General features: G+C 37.2%; 1 protein-coding gene across 1 annotated transcript in view; it reads right to left on the bottom strand.

Moving 5' to 3' along the window:
- Nucleotides 1–21,191, bottom strand: part of SORCS2 (sortilin related VPS10 domain containing receptor 2) — a 559,400-nt gene that overhangs the window by 39,334 nt on the left and 498,875 nt on the right. Inside the window, exons 13-18 of the mRNA XM_051619037.1 lie at nucleotides 18,016–18,107; nucleotides 17,239–17,346; nucleotides 4,524–4,644; nucleotides 3,097–3,230; nucleotides 2,403–2,531; nucleotides 40–211 (exon numbers count right to left, since the gene is read on the bottom strand). Coding sequence (XP_051474997.1) covers nucleotides 40–211; nucleotides 2,403–2,531; nucleotides 3,097–3,230; nucleotides 4,524–4,644; nucleotides 17,239–17,346; nucleotides 18,016–18,107 — 756 coding nt within the window. The remainder of the gene's footprint in view (nucleotides 1–39; nucleotides 212–2,402; nucleotides 2,532–3,096; nucleotides 3,231–4,523; nucleotides 4,645–17,238; nucleotides 17,347–18,015; nucleotides 18,108–21,191) is intronic.

Below are 21,191 nucleotides of genomic sequence, written 5' to 3'. Positions count from 1 at the left end.
CAGAGAAGAAGCTGTCATAAAGCCAATGTTCATTACTACCTGCTCTTGTCTGACAATGAAAGTGATGTCTTCCCCAGGCTTAACAGCCAGGCTTTCTTCTCTGATGTTGATCTGAAGTCCCTTGGGAGCAATCAATGGACACATATGCTGTGCTATGTTCTGCTGCAGGTCTACACCACCTTCACAAACATTAGAAACAACTTTCCTGTACCTGCAGAAACAGTAAGCAGGGAGCACATTGAATCAGAGGTGAGCTGCAGAATGCCCCCAGAGACACTGAATGCAACTGTGATGGTAGTTAATGAATATTCCTTTGGTTCACAGACAAGACTGCAGCTGATCAAAACCAACTCATGACGCAAACACTTTGGTGATGAACACTGAGTAAAACCTGTTGAAGAAAGAGGGTGTAGAGCACTGTCCTGGTTTGAGCCAGGATGAAGCCAATTATCTTTTTACTGATTTTTTTTTTATTTTTTTTTTTCAGTGAACTCTCTTTTAAGCAGCACACTTTCTGAAAGTAGCAGGAAGTTTTCCAGCTGGTGGACTGATAACACCTGAATGTTTAGAGTCACTGCTGAGAGACCAAGGCCACTTTGCTCTGTGTGTTGAATCTGCTGCTTTGGAAACTAAAGGAGCAGGAGGGTTGTATCTATAACCTTCCTGTAGGGAGGAACAGACTAGACAGATGGCAAAACTGGCCAAAGAATTTTTTCCATCCATATCTTCTAAGCTCTCCATATAAATTCAAGGACCATGGAAGACAAGCCCTTCTTTTTTCTCTCCTTTCCCTTCCCTTCCATTCGTGGCTGGCATCCGAGGACTCTGTCCATCGCCCCTGCTCCCTAGGCTGATGTATTCCTGATCCTCATAACTCTACCCTCAGGTCCTGTTTTGCTCTGCCACTGCCAGCACTGTGGCAGCGCTCAAGGACTTCTAAGAACGCTCACAGCTAAGGAGATGCAGTGGGAGTTCCTGGGGGTGGGGGGAGGTGATTGGGGTTTTGCATGTTCCTGCACATATTTGTATATATTTGTACATATTTTCTTTTAACATTAGTATTTAATTAAAGCTGTCTAATTTCATTTTCAGTCCAGAAAGCCTCTCTCCTTATTCTCTCTCTCCTTTCCCTACCTTGGGCTAGGGGCAGAAGATCGAGAGCATTGTTGTCAGTGGCTTAATTGCTAATCCTGAGTCAAATCGTGACAGATACAAGAAGAATTTCACTTGCATGCACTGGAGAAGTCTGTCTTTTCAAATTCAGAAACATGCTTGACCAGCCCTCCAGGAGCTAGATAGTCTGCTGTCCTCTCTGCCATACCCTTTCCTAGCATTCAACAGTCTTTAATGCTCTAGTGACCTTGGTTCAAACCCCAAAGATCAGGAAGAAATTAGATCAAGCAGCTTTTGCATTAACCAGTTGCTTGTCTACTGCTCTCACATACATGAATTTCTTGAAACACTTAAAGCATTTATTTAACGTAACGGTGTAAGAGAGTGAAAAGCCTAACAGTTTTAAAGGCCTAATAATAAAGTACTTGAATATGTACAGTAATTATTTACAGATCAGTTTCACTCAGGTATGTAATTTTCAAACATCCCCTAGAATTGGAGTCAGATTTCACTCTTTTGAATTCCTATTCTGTATATCACAGCTGTCAGGCGCAACCCAAAATGCATAATTTTCCTTGGTAAGGCAAATATACAGAGACTGGGATTCTATTGCCAGATTTGACATTTCATAATTTGCTTCTCCTCTCCACAATCGACAGAGATGATGTTATGATAAGCCAGAATACATGCCAGCTGCAAGTTATTCTCAGCACAGACGTCAGACTACATTGTAGTGTATATTCTATGTGGCATTGTTTACAGTTACTAAACCTTTCCTTTGATTCTCAGTGTCCCATATGGTCAGGAAAAGAATCTCTTCTCCACAGAACTCCTTACCCCTATGGTAGTGAGAGACTGGGAAGTTCTGTGAGATTTTACTAGCTCCTCAGAGTAATTAACTGGATTCAAACTTAAAAATGCTCTGAACTCAAGCAATAGGTTAAAAAATAAAAAGCATCTTTGGGCTTTCCTATAGAAGTGTAGCAATGGTTACAAAATGCAGTAACAAAACAAAAAATCAAAATAGTGGGAACAAGACAGCTCCCCATCTTCTCAAACAGGTCATTTTTTCAACTGCTGTGAACACAGAATATAACATTTCTCTTTCATTAGTCTGTAGAAGCTTTTGCTCATGCTCCAAGTCAGACTCAAAACTTTTGTATTTCCCATTTCTTTACAGTTTGGCTGATTTACATTTCCTCAAAGCCACTAATGTGGCCCTTGGTCGGAATGTTCTCCCCCACTCTGGAAACCTCTGCCAGTCAGTTGAACACAGGTACTTAGCTTACCCAGTGCTGCTGGTGTATGCCTGCCCCAGCATGCAGTCCTCAGGAGGTGCTTCGGGGTTAAACCAGAAGTCAGCAAAGCATTTGCTAGACTCAGACTTCAGAGGTGCAGAGCGTTCAAACCCATAGTCACTGAAAAACATTAACATCCAACATGTTACTATGCCCACTTCACTTGGCAGTCTGATTTCAGGTGAATGAGAAAACTTTTTTAAGAGTAGCAAGATTTTTTAATATATTATTCTACCAATTGAACACACAAGCTGATAAAGCCAGTCTTGTGCTAAGTCTAATCTCAAGGGGAGTTGTGTACACCTAGGGGAAAAGCTTCTTGAAATCAGTTTGTCAGTTCTGCAAAATTAACTCTCTTGGTAGCTTAGATTTTTAAAATATTTCCTTTGCCAGTCAGATCAACACATTTCTTCCGTGTTTTTGCTGCAGCTGCAAATAGAAAGGGTTTGCTTGCCTTATAAATAAATCCAAAGGTCATTTTTCAAGCCTTGAGTCAGGTGAAAAAAAAAACTTAAAACATGGCAATGTTTCAAACAATGGAAAAGAGAAAAGGCAACTTACTATTCAAATTATACGTTGCTTATTTATTTACATGTGCCTATGTGAGTGGCATAAAATAAACCCAGCTTGAAGTCTAAGTAAGTATTTACTAGCAATAAATCAAAAGCTCCACAGACAGACTCACCATAAGAAATCAGAGTTCACACACTCACAAACTTTGGATGTGAGAGCTGATGTGAAACTTCTCCCTTTAATGCACCACGACGAAATCTTCCTCTTCCGAAAGCTCCTCTGCTGGCCCATAATGCAACGATCCCCCTGAACATCAAAGCACCAGACTTAGTGCACACCATAACCTACACCACACAGACATAACCTTGTGTTGCCATGAGAAAAGGTGGTCTTACTGCAAAGACTATAAACTTGTATCAACTCTTTCATATTCAAAGGCCCAGGTATGCTAAGCTCTCACAGCTACTGCTGTTCACTGACAGGCCATTACAGAGATGTAATACACACTGTTCAGGGCACCAATCCAAACATTAACATGAATATTTCAAGAGCAACTTCACCCATGCTTCATGTTTGCACAATCTAGGCACAACCCTACAACTGACCACTTGAAAATTCACTGGAGATGCACTATGTCTCATGCCAGCAGTCAACACAAAGCACCAACCATGTGAATTCAGGTAGAACTAAGAGTACCTGAACACAGTCCACTGGTAATTGGGCAGCTGCAAACACAAAGTTGTTTTAGTAGTTTCTAATGCCTGAGAGATACTTCAATGACAATATTCCAAGATCCAATTTCTCTTTGGCTCAGATCTGCATAACATTCTTAGTAAACACACCGCATTCCCAAACAAAATGTATAAAATGAGGCATGAGAACTAGCAAATGAGAACTGAAGAGCTTGAATAACACAGAATACTATCCAAACAAAAACCCCAATCCTGCAGAGAGCATGAGTAAAAATGTACTGGAAGAAGCACAAACATAATAATCAGAATTATTATTAATAAATATGACACACTGCATTTAATGTAAAAACTGCCTCATATTGGTCTCTGTAATCAATATGTTGTATAGAGAATGTAGATTCCCAAAATTGGATTTGGCCAGAGAACCAGGATTAGTACAGCCTTAATGCATTACAGCAGAAATGGTATTATCCCAAGCAACTGGACTTCATTACAGGATCGGTCCATTGAGAACCTAAATTACTTCTGGAATGGGCTTTACTTATGGCAATTTATATATGAGTACAGTATGTGGTCAGGAAGTTGGCAGAACATATTGCATGTTGAAATTACTTCAATCAATATTATACACTTCACTTTATGGGGTATGCTTCCCATCCAGGAGGACCACCTATTATTATGGCAGACCACCAGATATACTGCCTTTCCCAGGACACAGATCACACAACCAAAGGGAACAGAAAATCTTCCTCCATTTTAAACTATTGTAAAATCAGCAAATACCAACGTAAGCAGAACAAAGCTGAGGATAAAGCATCCAGAGTCTCTTTGAAAACATTTTCCTAGCACACAGTTCTACATTAAAATTATGGAAAAGTTGTCACAGTGAATGTAAGATCCTGAATACCTGTAGATTTGTGAGCTCCCAAGATTCATAGTCATCATCAGTGCACTCCCTGGTGAAGGATGGTCTGAAGTCCACCTTCACCAGTTCCCAGTCTGAACGGTAGCTAATATGGCCAAAGACTCTGAACAAAAAGATGAAAGCAAAATCTTAGTGGGAAGAAATACCATACATCTGAGAGTCAAAGTGTAAGCTCTAGCTTTTCCTTTCCATGATCATGACTCCCTACTAAAAGGTCCCTGGTTAATTTTTCTTTCACCTTTATTCCTCTTCATATACAATGTCTCTAGTTAGAAAACACTTGTAGTTGCCTGTGGAACTCTACAAAGAAAAAGTATAGCTCACAGATTAGAGATTTTTTTCCCCAGCAAACTGTCCAGAAATTTAAATGGAAATATACTACTTATTCTAATTTTGAACCAAACATTTTTGTATCTGTTTATATAAAATATTATTTGACAGGGAGCATAAACCAGAATCAGTGGGTTCAGTTTCCAGCTCTGTCACTCATTCCTCATGGTGATGGTGTTATTTCTTCAGTTGTTTGTGTGGGTTTTCTTCTTAACTTCTACATGTTTCAGATGGCAATTTGCTATTGTTCAAACTTTGAGCAGTATCATGAAATTTAATTAATTTCTAAGGAATACATTGGATCTACACATTGTGCTGAAGAACTCTCAGTCATCTCTTAATTTCAGATAGTCCAATGTCTAACAAAAACCAGCCACAAACTGAAACAAAACCAAAACAAAACCCACAAAAAACCACACAAGAACAACAAAAAAAAACACAACCCAAAAACATCTCTGCTTCAAAAGCAAGCTGCACTTTCAAAGCAGCCAGGATTTTTAAAGTCAGAATATTTATTTCCAAAACAAAATGGGTAAGTATGACATCCAGCAACAAATTAGAAAGGATAAAGACTTTTTTGGGTAAAAGTCAAATGTATTTGTGGTTTGTATCAGACTTATGTGGCTTACTTGCCAAAGAATTTAAGGTTGATTCTGAAGCCAATAATTTCTGTGCAGTTCATACTCCATAGAGTTCATATTCCAAGCTTTAATAACATTCTTCAAACTAATTCATTCCTTTTGTTTTGCTCTCAGTTTTCTCCAAATCCAGACACAGCAGGAATGGTACAGTTTTGCTAAAAACATTCTGCTGTCCTGAACACCAGGTTCAAAGTGGAACTAGGGTAGACCAGAAGTGAGGAAATGGTGGACTCTCTGCAGCACAGAGGCAACATCATCACATTAAGCCTCCACCTTGGTTGATGGATGCAGAGCTCTGAAGTCTGCTAAAGAGGCTGAAAAATAGTTGCAGAAACTAAAGATGCACAGTAACTTCCACCTTTCCTTTCTGGTGTCTTTGCTTCTCAGCCACAGCACAGAGATTTAGGCATCTATAGATTACTGTTCATACTACCCACATTATAATGACCAAACAATCCATACTTGCAGGAAACTTCTCCATCAGAAGTGCCCTCAATTAAACAGAAACATGTGCATTTAGTTTGTAGATCTTACCCATGTCTTAGTAAGGCTCTGGGATTAAGGGACTTGGATCATCTAACTTACTTTCCTCTTCAATCTGCCCATGGCTCAGAGGTAGTTACAATACACAAAAAAAAACAAAAAAAAATGTGGCTCAGTCCACTGGCTGTATATGCAGATAGGTGTGTGGTCCTGCTGCTCTCAGCAGGAAGACTGTCTTGCATCAAGACCTACAAGTTTGGTCCCTTTTTCCGGTTCAGCTTGATCCTGAGAGCTGCTGTCACCTTATAATCTTATTCACTTGTAGTTACATGCACAATAAAGTGACTACTTAGGTGGTCTCATGCTTTTTCCACAAAGCCTGCTTCAATGTGACCGACTTTGCTGACAGGCATGAAGTCTCTTTTGTATGCTAAATACCTATATATATATATTTTCTTTTTTAATCTTTGTTTCTCCATACAATGTACTAACATAAGGCAGAATTCACCGTGTGCTTATGCAAATACCCATCTCTGTAAAAGCTTCTTCAGACACCACAATACTTCACAAATTTATTTTATTAACTTATTTATCTACAAATATGTTCCAGTGCAAGGAGCCAAGTGCTGTCAAAGTTTCACTACAGAATAAGTGAAATTTTCTTCATTCACGTTAGCCATCTCAGGCATATTAGTCAGGAAAGGAGAAGAGAGGAGATGGTTATTTGAGTTCAATGCAGAAGAGACTAGTGAAAGTCTCATGAAAGTATAAAACTAAATCTCTGAACTATTAATAATCATCTTTGAGACCTCACAGAGGATGAAGGTGATTCCAGATGACTATGGAAAGGGAAACATTTTGCCTACACACACATGTGTATATAACCATATATAAAAACCAAAAAACCAGAGCCTCAGGGAGTTACAGAATTATTTTTTATATCCACAAAGATACCAAACAAACTATGAAACTATCCACTTACATGCACCTTGGAGATAATTAGAATGATAAAACAGCAGCCACCATGGATTTGTCAAAACAAAATCATGTCAAAGTAATGTCATTTCCTTCTTTTGCAGGGTAACTGGCTTAGAGGATAAAGGAATGGAGGAAACGTAGCATATTTTGACCTTTGTTAAAATTGTTATACAGTTCTAGCTGACATTGTCTCACTGTAAAAAAGAAAACACCGTGCAGATAAAATCATTGTAACAAGGAACAGGAATATCCAATTAGAAGAATCTATTTTCAAAAAGTAGTCACCAAACAGGGAAATATTTTGAGAGATGTATTACAAAGATATGATAGGTCCACAGTCATTATTTTCATTAGCACCCAGGTGGTCAAATAATAAACACACAAAATTTTGAGGATAACACAGAAGGAAGGGGGTGGACACTGACTGATGCAAGCAATGGTGAGAAATCAACATGATGAAATACTCCAAAACCCATTACAAAGCATGCTCCTAGGAAAAAAAGAGAAAAAAAGGTATGTGGCGGGGAAACTAACCACAACAAAGGGCAAAACCAAAATGGAGAATAACTTTCAAATACTGAAAAAATGCCTTGTGGAATTCTGGGGAACTAAAACAAGTATGCAATATCACTGTAAAAGAAGAAAGACTAATTCTAGGTTGTATTCAGAATTGGAAAACAGAAAACATGGATATAATTATTTTGATAAACTTGGCACTGAGCCTCTGGAAGAATAGTGTCTAATTTTGGATGTTATATGCATATTTACACACCACGAAAAATTAATTTGAAGAAGGGCAAGGATGACTCATAAGCTGCTTAGAAAACATAACCAGTCAAGAAAGACTGGGAGAATTGGGTTTTTCTCTGGAAAAGATAAAGCTGAGAAGTACAAAAAATGTTTTCAAAGTCTTGTTATAGACTGAAGAGTTGTCTTCAAAAAGATCTGGAAGAAGAGCAAAAAAGAGGAAGGAAAAGGATCAATACACTTAAAAAGATACAGCTGCACAATTCTCTAATTCCTTCTCCTCAGCACCAGTGAGGTCACACCTGGACTCCCCCAAATGACATGGACAGACTGGAGGGAGTCCAACAAAGGGACCACAAAGATGATGAAAGAGCTGGAGCATCTCCCCTATGAGGAAAGACTGAGAGAGCTGGGGCTGTTCATCTTGGAGAAGAGAAGGCTCAGGGGGATTTTATCAATGTCTATAAATACCTGAAGGAAGAGCACAAGGAAGATCTAGTCAGGCTGCTTTTCAGTGATGTCCAGAGACAGGACAAGAAGCAATGGGCACAAACTGGAACACAGAAGGCTCCCTCGGAACATCAGGAAATATTTTTTTTTTTTACTGTGAACATGATCAAGCACTGGCACAGGTTGCTCAAGGAAGTTGTGGAGTGTCCATCCTTGGCAATACTCAAAAGTGATCTGGATACAGTCCTGGGTTACTGTCTCTAGGTAGCACTACTTGAGCAGGGGAGTTGCACCAGATGACCTCCAGAGGTCCCTTCCAACTTCAAACATTAGGTGATTCTGTAGTGCTAATGGTACAAGCTATAGAGGTTGTTTATTCTCCCTCACTGGAGTGAGAAATTAGTGAAACATTAGGATTAGAGCTAGATAAGATAAACTTCTGAGAAATTGCACAGTTCAACATAATTTTATACAAATTGTATACATTTTTGTAGTAATTATGCAAATTCTACTGGAAGCTTACAAAGGCTACATGTAAACTATGTATTTATACAGCAAAGGCACTGTTTTCAATGAGCAAACTAAAAGCCTCTCCCCCATGGATTCTTAGCAAAAGACAGAAATAACTTCCCTGTCTGTTGGTCCAACCTCTTGCAAAAAAAAAAGCGCCAAACCAACAAAATAACCTTATTTCTATTACGGCTGCTCTGATCCTACAGACTGATAGCCGTGTTCTGACGGAGCACAGTAACTGCACCACTGATACCACAATCTCTGGGGTAAATAAAAGTCCTGAAATCCACAGAAGTGTTTTAGAACAGCCACAAACCCCATGAAAAATGCAGCCATATGACTTTGGAATTCCTGGGGCAAACTTCCTAAGGAATCCAGGACCTTACATGCACCCAAGCTTAGCAAACAGTTTGAAAACCTGACCTCACAATTATTAATGCTGTTGCTGCAGTAACACGTTGCCCTGTTGAGGGCAGGGTTTTACAGACACATCAGAAGAGCTCACTTAAATGTACTGCCAAATATCACTAGAATATATTAAAAAAAAAAAATATTTTTTTTTTTTAAAGAAAGGCATGTATTAAGTAGGATTCAATGGACTAGACAAAAATATGAGCTACTATAAAGCCATACATAACAGCAATCACAATCTAATTGCTCAGGTGGAAAATATATATGTCCAATAAAATCATATGAATGGAAAAAAATGGAACAGTGCAGCAAGTGTAACTGATGATTAGAAGTTAAATACCAAGATGACAGTAATTCATAAGGTACTAAAACCTTCCTTGTGATTAATTATACTTCATTAGGAAGCCATCAAATCAACTCTATTGAAACTATGAAAGATGATGCTGTGACAAATAATTTTTGAGAGAAATTCCAATTACCTTGGAAATTAATTTACTTTTATTTGCTAGAATTTGGGATCCATAATTTTAACTTCAGTGTTTCAGTTGCCATAACAAATTCGTACATTTGTTCCTAGTTCATTTATGAGCACATCATTTCTTAATTTGATTACATCATTTGATAGCTAAGACAGTTTAATGCAGTTTTTAAGCTAACTCATTTAAACTATCTGCTGAACGATTGTTGGTTATTTCTGTTCCTGATAAGGCCCATAATCAGGGGGAGCTAATTTAACAGAAATTATATGCAATTATAATCTCTTCCAGTAAATTCACATTCCTATTCAATACAAAGGAGCATCTATTCAATAGATGTTCTTACTTCAGATGAACAGTAATAGCTGTCTCACGGGCTGGCTGTGTCACTTGCAAACCACCTGACTTAAGCTACTGTGGTGCTGATGCTGAAGACTCCCAAAGACTTACCAGGTAAACATTCAGCTTCCATGGCTTCATTTGGGAGAAACATGCCCAATTTTGACAGCACACTGCCCATCTCACATGTCACAGACATCTTTTTATAACCACTATGCTTTGCCTTCCTCTCTAGCTCTTCTGCTGTGTTCTTCAGGAGTTTGTTCATAGGGTTTCACAGTAGCAAAACACTCTTTGTAGGAGCAGATGGATTTTAGCTATATTGTCCCATATCATGGGTCTAATGCTATATAAATTAGGACACAGCTCAAGCAACTTTCTCTAACATAATGGTGTTCTAGCTTTCAGCTGTCAGCCATGTTGTCTACAAACTAAGAAAACTACCAACAATAAACCCCAGGATTGAATCAAAGTCAGCTGAGGTCCAAACATACAGCTGATGTGGGCAATCTCAGTGGCTCTATCTTGGATAACATGTCTAATTTATTCTGGGCAGCACCTAACTAAAGATATCCAAGGTATAGGTTACTGAAATTCTTTGTGGATCTAAACCCCAAAATCTGACAGTGAGCATGTGATCAAGCTGGGAAAGGAAACCAGATGCTAGTTAATTATTTTAACAACTTTCAGTCTGTCTCTTGGCAAGTATTCGTTTAAATAGAAGCAGTCACAGAGCTCTACTAAAAAGTGGTATTTAGAACTTGTTCCCCATACAAGCCTTCCTTTCCTGTAGTAAATCATACAAGTAGCAATCACAATTGTCAGTGAACTTTCCATGCAGTTAAAATAAGTACACCTCCCTCATTTTTTTATAACACAATTGCAATTTCAGATTCAATACTTAATCCACTTTACAGTTCATTAGATATCAGAGGCCATTTACATTAAAACAGCAGCAACTTTCTCAGTTGTCTTTTGCCTAAAAGGAACAGTGTGTTAGGAGTTAGTTTCCTGTCAATTTATGGTAAGATCAACAAGTTCTGTTCTTTATTTAGAACTTTACTACAAATAATGACATTATAAGTGAAAAAGGAAATGTGACAATCTTTTTGTTTTGCCTATTTTTGTTCATATTATTACAGTGCCTTTGAACATAGAGCAAGACACATGACCTCCCCAAGCCAAAATCTGTAAAGTTGAGGAAATAGTGTTAAAGTTGTGGAGCAGAAGGACGCACTTTATCTTTAGTGTAACTACTGCCAACAGGTAGTGTTCTCCTTGACTCACAGAAGCAGTAACATTTTTAAGGAAAGATTTTCAAGGTGATAAGGTTCAGAAGAGCAGATTAGCCATGACTATGTCTACAGTGCTATTTAAAGCCTACTATTTTAAAAAATAAAACGACAGATGAATAGCTATAGACATGCTTTTCTTCTAACAGTGCTCTTTCTTCCTTTACACCACTGTAAAATTAACAAAAATTAGATAAGTTAAAGGGTTCATACTAGTAAAATTGATGAAAGTAATGTAAGATTCAAGCTGCAGTCTGTTATATATCAAGGTTATAATTCTGCATATTTTTCTAATTTCCCAAAAGAACTTAGCAGAGGTCACATTTTCACTGGCCTTCCTAAATTGCAACTACAGAAATGATGAATGCTTCCATGCGCAAAAACAGACACCAGACTTCACAAAGCAACTGCAGATAAACAGTGCTTGTTTACACAACAGATCATGTGCAAATATACAGAAACATTTATGGTTTCAGTGTCTTAAACTACAACACATGCATATACTTAATGCCTTAAAGAGAAGAGTAGTTTTCATCTTTTTTTTTTCTTCCTTTCCTTTTCTTTTGGTTTGGTTGCCAAAGTGAAAAATGAGGGGAGGAAACAATTCAGTTGAAATTGAACCAAAACATGTTTTTTCATTGTTTTCTGCCCCCAAAATAATAATTGCCAATCATTCTCATATGTCAAAAGATCTTGATTTCAGCTCTTTTTGAGAAAAAGTATGGATATTAATGGTTAGGATCACAGAAGTGCTGGGAAGGGGCAGAATAAGAGTGCTCCCATTTTATCAAGAAGTTCAGTGGTTTCCTGATGTGTGTAAAATGCCTCCAAAATTTTTTTCCATCTATTTGGTAAATTCCTGTCCAAGAACAATCTTTTAACATGTAAGCTGTTTGGGATAAAATTGCAGATTTAATGCCTAGCCTGATGCTTTGTGTAGAAGCAAATAGAAGGGGGACGGTGAACAAAACTGATTAATTTAAAGAGAAACATATGACATAAAAGATAGCTTTGCACCATTCAGCTCTCTGCTACCATCTTACTTAAAGATCAAATGAATTTTGAATACTTACAAAAGCTTTAGTGAATTCATTAGTTTTGTTGCTTTTTTTTTCCTACTCACAGTTAAAAAATCAGATCACAGGTAGGAAATTCTTCATTCAGACTTCACCTGACAAAGCCAGAGTAAATAGCCTGTGGTCACCTAACTTGCAGCTCCCTTCATTCTGAGAGCAAACTACAGCAAAATGGATTTCAAGGCACCACCAAAATTTAAGTAAAATATTTGAATTATTTTATTATTGTCCAAAGTTTCCAATGTCTACCTCATCATCACCATTTCTTAAAACTAGAAACTAAAACGGGACCTGTCTCTCTGAAAGAGAAGCAAGAGTCCCACAGCCGCAGGCGCTCACTCAGTGATAGGGGCTCAAAATTACACAAAGACTTCCAGAATAAAAAAAGTCACGTCACCCATTCTATCTCCTACTCTCCTCCTTTAAATAGAGGCAAGATAATAAAAGATTCTTACAACACATTGATTCCTAACCTTTCAGTTCCTCTTATTCAAATACATTCCCAGGTCAGCACTTAAAATGTACTAAATACGGGCTATACCAAGAAACCAAAGGCATGAAATTCTCACGCTTCTGAATATGTTATGAAATCTTTATGGAAAGAAAAGAAAAAACAGCTTTACACATGGGATTTCTTCTGAGCAGAGGGGGAGATGGGGCAGTCCCATGGTCTTGGATCTAAGACCAGAGGTTGGCAGTGCCATTACAATGCATTGACTGGTTCTTCTAACGTTGGTGTCTGTGGAGGTGCCAGCAAAAGCATTAGACTTGCCACTAAACAAGCATCTGTACCTCAGGATTAGCTGACATCTAGATTAAATTGAAATACATTAACCAGTTTGCTTTTTCAATCCTCTTTCAACAAGGTCATAATTCTCTTCCTGTCTTTCTATATGTTTCTCCCATCTACTCACAGATAAGTTCCTCATTATACAGAGAACAGAACAACCGCTTAATAACTGAGCAATGCTTCTCAAAGAAGTGACTAACTAGTTGCAAATAAAACCTCAAATTTACCTTTGGAAAGCAGTCATTCTCTTACATATTGTGGCTTTACCATTTATGTGCCTTTTTTAAGAGCTGCAGTATGAGAAAGTCAGTAGTGAAGAATTAACAACACAGAGAAGTACCTCCAACTACTAAGATACTCAAACAAGACAGGTAGTCTGCTGCTATATGTGGCACCACAATAAGCCTCACAGAATACATGTAATGTTGAGTTATTTGTGTTGTTAAAGCTGAGGTTGACATTCCTAGCAGAACTGACAGTTGCAAAAACCATATAGTTCTCCCTAATATCTAACACCTGTCAGTATCTTATCCACCTTGTTTTGATTAAGCTTAAATTAGACTATTTGCTTACTTCCATTATCATCTGGGAACCCAACAGGAATGCAGCAATGGACTTTCAAGAGAACAAGACACAGATGCTGAAGTTCTGCAGTTCAGAGATGTCATAAAGTTCCCAGCAGCATCTCTATGAGACCTTAGAAAAAAAATTCCTCTTGAAAAAATACAGTTATCCCTAAGGAAGATTTTGATTCTACCTGACGTAAAGAAAAGCAGTCCTTTTATATAACCTCTAGTTGGCCTTTTAAAAGGGGACATGGCCCACGGTACCGTGGTTTTTGTGCGTTTATACCACCATCTAAATAACCTGGTTTGGGAAACAATCCCAGAAGCTGAACTGTGATTTAGATGTTCTTTTAGAAGTTATGAAACTTTCATTAAATGAACTACTTCCTTTGAAGAGGAATATCAATATTTCAGACACACAAAAAACTCTTTCTTTTTCCACTGAGTTAGGCCATCACTCAATCCAGTTCCGTTGAGTAATTTTTCCCAAATATAATACATTGTTAACAATGGGTTGCAGTAACTTTCATTCTTAAAGGATTTAGAACAAAATAAAGCCTACTAGACCATGGACTGGTTTGTTGAATACATATCGATTAGGTGAGGACATTTCTTAGCAAACCGTGCTTATTCATTTTGCAATAAATGATGTATTTGAGCACATTTAGGAACTGACTTTTACACAGAATGAGTTTCCTAAATATTATGAATACTTTATTGCTTATCTCTCCTAAAACTCTTAACTAGGTCTTTTTAGAAATTGACTTCTTTACAAAATGAGTTTCCTAAAATTTCTGAACACTTTGCTGTTTAAAACTCTTAAAAACCTTAACTAGGTCTATTGCAGAGCACAATGGAATACAACATGTTTTCTTTGGCATTTGAGTGCACATATTTTGAATACTGTAGAGGATTTGAATGAATGATTTAGATTAATGTTGACTGGCAGATGACAACTCAGTTTATGAAAACTTTTGACAAGTCAACATTTGTTTTTTCTCTCTTGGAAAAAACACAAAACTTTTTGAAATGAAGACTTGAGGCAACCAGGTTCACATTCCCCTGTTTCTTCAGTAACGTTTTCCAGACCACTTCATTTTGGATAAGTTAGGTTGGAACAGGAATTTAAATGGAAGTCCCTCAAGAATTAGGTCAATGTTCCAGTAACCATGGTGGAGAATGAGAAATCTCTCTTAGACACAGTATTACCATGTCCCTTAATGTCTTTTCCAGAGAGTATTTTGTGGATTTATTTTTTTTTAATAAAAATTAAGAACTTTGAAGGAAATCCCTAAGCTTGATTCAGTGCAATGAGGATTTTACCCCACAGTAACAGTTGCTTTCCATACAAGTTAAATATTCTTCAACTCTTTTGTGAGTGTATTCTAGAAGCTTTAAATAAAACAGTCTGTTCCACAATTTTGCTGTACACTTTTCCAGTTATTACCTTTCCACTTCAGAATTATGTTATCTCTTCTAATTTATGCAGATTTTGACATTGGACTTTTTACTCAAAGTCCTTACACAAACAAACTCCCTTTCAAAGGGACAAAATTAAGTTCCTGTACAAGTAAAAAATGTCAGACTAGGTCGTTAGTAATGGATTTTGCAATTCTTTAGGGTTAAAGACATAGTTAATTTACTCCCATTACCAGACACAAGTTACAATAATCTACCCAGAAGAAAAAACAGGTTTTATCTAACAAAATGGGAAAGATGGCATAGTTGATATTTTAATCTTTTTCCAAGGAGTGTGTATCAGTGGATGACATTTCTCAAAAGCAACAACCCACTGCAGATTAAGTCATGACCAGTAACTCCACAAGTGTGAAGTTGAGAGAAAATGACCTAAGCCAGACATAATGATAAAACATCTTGATGTTACTCAGAGAAAGCACCTCTGGGCAAAAAACACCACCCTGACGGTAAAACCTGGTAAGAAGCAGTAGGAGATACAAGGAAGCTGATCTCACACAAGAAGTAAACATATTGTAAATTTATTCTTCCCATTATCTCTAGAGCATGGTAGGAAGGCTACAAGTCTTTTCATGGTCAGTCAGTGACAGTGTTTGACGCCCTCAGTCTTCAGTAGATATAACTGAAAGGTAAGATCCTACAAGCCTGGCACTGAGATGCTGGAGTCAGACTCTTCTTTTGCCCTTAGAAACATAAAAATAATATTATGCTTTTTTGTCAATCTGGGCTCAGGTACAAAATCTACTTACAATTTTATATATTTCAGATAGATTATTTCAGAAAGTTATTGTTTTATTTGACGTCTTTATCCTATTCAGCTATTTAAGTACATCTTCACAAAATCACACTTTTTAATGATAATAAAAAAACTAAACAGAACATATAGTCATCACATATGTTTTTATCTGCCAGCAAGTACAGTTTAGGATAAGCATTTGATCCCTCTACTTCCACTAAATCAATGGAAATCCTTCATTCAGAGGCACAAATATCTCCATTTGGCACATACCATAAAAAACTCCTATGCTTGAGAAAAGGGGAAGGAGGTGACGTAACACACTTCTTCTCAGGTCATACATGGATAACAGAGGAGAAATGGGACAGTGGAGCAAGAAAGAACTAACAGGCTAAATTAACTCCTGCACAGAACAGCTTTATGAACTTGGTGCAATGCTTTTAAGTACATTGGGGGGGGATTTCTGTTTTGCTGAGGATCTGTTACACAATTCTACGCTGGCCTATTTATTTTTTTCCTGGGGAAAATTCGATGGGTACATATCAAAGACAGCTCTATGTGTAACTCCTAGGAGAAAAAGCTTGTCATGAACACACTGAACTCAAATATAAAGGCTCACACAAGCTGTTCAAATAGGAGAACACGTTAACAACATCCACATCTGAATTTAATTCCCTTTCCTGCTGCAGCCAGCATGTGCCTTTCCTCCTAATTAGACCAGTGTTTTTTACTCTCAGACACTTATAAAATATTAGCATTTCTCCCAGAGATGGAGCAAAAGGTGCAGCTCAGATTCAGATGTACCTGGTCCTTTGGAAAAAGACAGATAAAGAGAGGTCTGAGTTGCAGAATTTGGTTATTTTTAACTCTATTCAGAGCATCTGTCTCAATCACTGCAAAGATTTAAAATGTGTATTTGTTAGCACAGTGTTTGGTTGCAAAAAGTACTGCAGTGGTAGTTACTAGGACAACAACATAGTTGTTTACACCACAAAGACAATTTTCACAAGAAGACAGGATAGATATTCAACATTGTTGAAGTCTGCCTAAGAATTCATAGAAAACAGGAAAAAAGCAGGAAATAAGTTATTTTTTCCTGCATTTCGCAGATTTGTATTTGCAGTGCTATTATTCCACTCTGCCTCAAAGCAACTTTGCAAAATTTCATATAAACAACAATTCATCCTTATAGTCTGAAATACAGCACCCACATAACTTCAACGGCAGGCTGCATATTAGGGCTGTTTTGACACCAGTGTTAAGAGCCTGTGTGACTGCAAGAGGCTAAAGTCACTGACTCCAGGACTACCCCACATATACACAACTAAAAATATGCTCAAGTGCATAAGCAGAGAGAGCCCCAATAAAAAAAGAGATGAACCTAGAAACTTACGTCATGACGAGTGTCTCATCTCCAGGTTCACTGAGTAATCCATCTACAAAGACTGAAGTACTGGTAAAATTATGTGTACTCCAAGTCTGGCCCTCATCTATGCTGAACCTGTGAAAAAGCAGAAACAGTTTTCATTTACAACTATTATTATACATAACAGAAATAATTAATTAAAACTAAAAATAATAAAATCCCTTCACTAGTTAAGTGCAGGATTTATGGTAACCAAAATCCAATATGCCTGGTCATCATATCATATAAATGTGATTTTTTTTTCTCATCAGCACATCGAGGGGCTCACTTCTCTATTTGAAGGTGTATAATAAATTTGCCAGAAAAATGGAAGTTCTCAGGCAGATAAACATCAAGGTTTGTCAATAAACTATTTTGCTACCTTGTAGGTTCAAGCACAAGTTAATTCTTTCTAATTTCTCATAGGTTGAGCATCATTGCCACATCCTGCTGGTGCAAACCAGTAGCAGATAACATGATGAAAAGGGTTTGTAGAGTTCCAGGACAGCCTTGTATGCAAAAATATCTCCACTGATGCAAGAAAATGTTATTATGATTAATGCATTATGTCATGGTACCTTCAGCACCATGACATAATCTTTGAAAAAACATCCAGTTGCACTTTGTTGACTTAATGAAAGTTAAATTAAGCTGATTCCACCTGCATTTCATACATGATCACATCAAAATGCTCATCTTAAAATCAGAACTTTGCCTGAGGTCTCAAATACACAATAGCTCTACTCAAATTGACTGTTAGATTACTTGAGTATTTTCAGAGGGATAGACGTGTCTTTGATGGCCACAATAACTCCACCATGGTCCAGGTACAAGATGTGATGCTCTTCTTCAAAGACCTACAAGTCAGACAAAAAAAGACCAGCTAAGCAAATGTACAAAACAGCAGAAATAAAATGTACAAGCAAAGGAGGATTAAAAGACTTACATGTTTTACTATGTCCACAGTTCAAATTGAAAAAGACATAAAAGTCAGTTTAACTCTTGTATTTATCCATGGTGTAAAATAAAAGAAAGCTAAGCAGGTGAATCAGAAAATGTTCAGGTTCAAATCACAGTCAGATTAAACCATTTAAAATGATTTTAGCCAAGCTTATATTTCTCACACTATGCGTTCTGCATTCCTTCCTATTGTATATCACTAAGTGACCTAACCACCTTGCTTCAATATTTCCCACATTCTGTGTATCTTGCAGAATAAAATGCTTTGTAGTATAAACAAATAAAAAAAATAGGAAAAGTACTCCTGGTTCTTCACTTTCTCAAATGTTCTCCAGACTTTACAGAACTTGAAATAATCGGTGAAAGCATGTTTTCTGCATTTCCAGTGTCAGTGATCAATTTAAATTCATGGCATGCTCTGAGTTCTGCACCAAAATAGATGCAATATTGATTTAATGGTGTAAAGGATTCATTTCCTAAATTATTTTCATGCATTTTCTAGAAGTCATCAGGAGTACTAAAATAACTGAACAGGTAGAGATCTTGCCTTTTTTTACATCTGAAATCTGTTTTAAGTCAGGTTTTACTCATGATTTTAGCCTGTGAGAGCTATTTTTATAAAAACAGGTGGTAAAATGAGAGTTACTGCACACAGATGCAGCAAGGGGGAAAAACAAATAGGGTAGCTTCACTTTGCCTTGTGAATGAAAAAATACTTCAAATACTAAATGTGGTTTTTTTTGTAATACTAATGCTTCATTTAGAGGATTTATTAGCAAGATTAACTCAGAGTGGGGGGAAAAGATCTTACAGCATGTTCACAATTACTTCAAAAATAGTAAGCATTTAATTTGGGTTAAGAATTCAGCATTTCTCTCATCTAGTAAGAGCATATTTTATGGGAATCCTTGGGCTTCAAGTGGCTGATCAGTTTTTCAGAGTTGCCAATTTACAGGCAAAACCTTGATATGAGGCATTTACAGTCCTATCTACTTGTTCCACACAGCTGCATGTTTCAGAACAGAATTTGCTAAAGGACAGACATTAATTTTAGATGCACTTCAAAAGGATGAGATCAGCTGGAGTCAGACAAGCAAGCAGAGTTTTGATCTTCCTCTAAACTTTGTTTGAACTTTTGCTCAAATCAAAATGAAACAGCATATGCTGGGACACAAGGTCTCCAAAAGCTTCAGCATCATACTGAAGATAAAGGAAACTAGTATCTGCATCACTTGATCCAAATTAGGTTTTCCCAGAGAAGTACCACAGAGCTTCCTCATGCATCTTTTTAGTGCCTCAGCTTTAGCACATTATAAGGCACAGCAGACACATTACAGGCATATTAATGCCATCTTTATCTTCTCTTGTACACATTTCAAACTTTACATAACCAAAATGTATGAAATTCCCTATGGAAGCAACTCTTCATCCTTAGCATATTGAAAAGAATTAGGACTTCATGCCTGTGGAGTTCTGCACAAAAGTAAATATTTGTCTCTACTTTCTAGAAACAAAACCAAGACAAACAGTTTGCAAAGGGTTTAGACAAAGGTGGTCCCAGTCTCAGAGCTGAAGTTTGAACCCAGGAACAAGGCATATGTATGTTCAGCCATGAATGCTGACATGTCTGTCCACTAACTTAAGTCAGGTAATAATGTATTATGATCCTTACTAGTAGCCAGCCACTACACAACTAGATTTTCTATAACCTATTCCTATTTTTTTTTTTTCCTTTTTCTGTAATTTTGGAGAATGTTATGTGCTTTATAACTGAAATGTCAACTTCTCTCTCTCCTTCCTCTGCTCTCCATGTTTGTTCCTGTATCTATCCCAACAACCTCAGCAGCTATTTAAGACCAAGATATCTGTTAGGAGAAATTAGAAGAGCTTCATGAAATCAATGAAAACATCTTCATAAGGTCCCAGAGAAACACATGCCATGCAATTTTACTCTGAGATATTCAAATTTGAAAAGTAACTGAAAATGCCTCTCCATATTTCTAGATTCAAATTTGGAAACAGAAGTTTTGCTACATAGAACAAGGCAGTTGGACCTTCCCAGGAGTGGGAGGGTGGGACTGCAGCCTTTACTGTTGTGCTTAAAGGTGCTTTCATCCATCTCTTAAGATGTCTGCAGAAAATAGTAGTCTTGCTTAAACAAAGGTCTTCCAAATTGTTTTGTAACAAAAGGATTTGACATAAAGGAAGAAAACTCCAACAAAGCACTGAACTAAAGCTTCACAGATCTAGATCAGTTCCTACATATACAACAGACCTTCTGTGTAACCTCATTAGCCTAATTGAGCATTTTGTTGCTACACCAGATACTTTGGTAGCAGATCAAATATTAAAGTGCTTTTGTTCCTGATTTTTCCTTTTTATTTAAGCCATTTCCTTTCAAAGCCATAGCTTTCTCTTAGTCTGTCCTATTTCAAGCACAGTGTTGTAAAACAAACCGAATCTGAAACAGCAATGTGATACTAGGGCAAAAATGAGAAATCTTCTGAAATGAAGTACCAGTAATGTCAAGACATTAAGGGCAAGAATTTAAATCTATGTATTATTGATAAATATTGTAACTTTTCATTCCATTTTACCATGATTCAGGAGAGGGTTGTCATATTAGATAGTCCAATCAATGAGCAACAAAAAGAAAAAGCACTTTAGAAATTCAATCCAGTAAGAAAATCAGTGGATTTGAGTTTGATTTTTTCCAAAGGAGAAATCCCTAAATTCTGGGTAGACATGTTAAAAATCTTTTACCACCTGAAACGTTATTCAAAGGTGATAGGAAACCACTCCTCTCCAAAGACAAGAAGAAATCAACTTACCTTGCAGAATTTATGAAATTATAAGAACAGTAGCAAAAAACATGGCCAGCTTATGTTCATAGAATCATAGAATCCTAGGGGTTGGAAGGGACCTCGAAAGATCATCTAGTCCAACCCCCCTGCCAGAGCAGGGTCACCTAGAGTACATCA

Source organism: Apus apus, chromosome 4 (assembly GCF_020740795.1).
Source record: "Apus apus isolate bApuApu2 chromosome 4, bApuApu2.pri.cur, whole genome shotgun sequence".
Classification (NCBI taxonomy): domain Eukaryota; kingdom Metazoa; phylum Chordata; class Aves; order Apodiformes; family Apodidae; genus Apus; species Apus apus.
The sequence above is the reverse complement of the archived record's forward strand: the minus strand, read 5'-3'. Positions and strand labels throughout refer to the sequence as shown.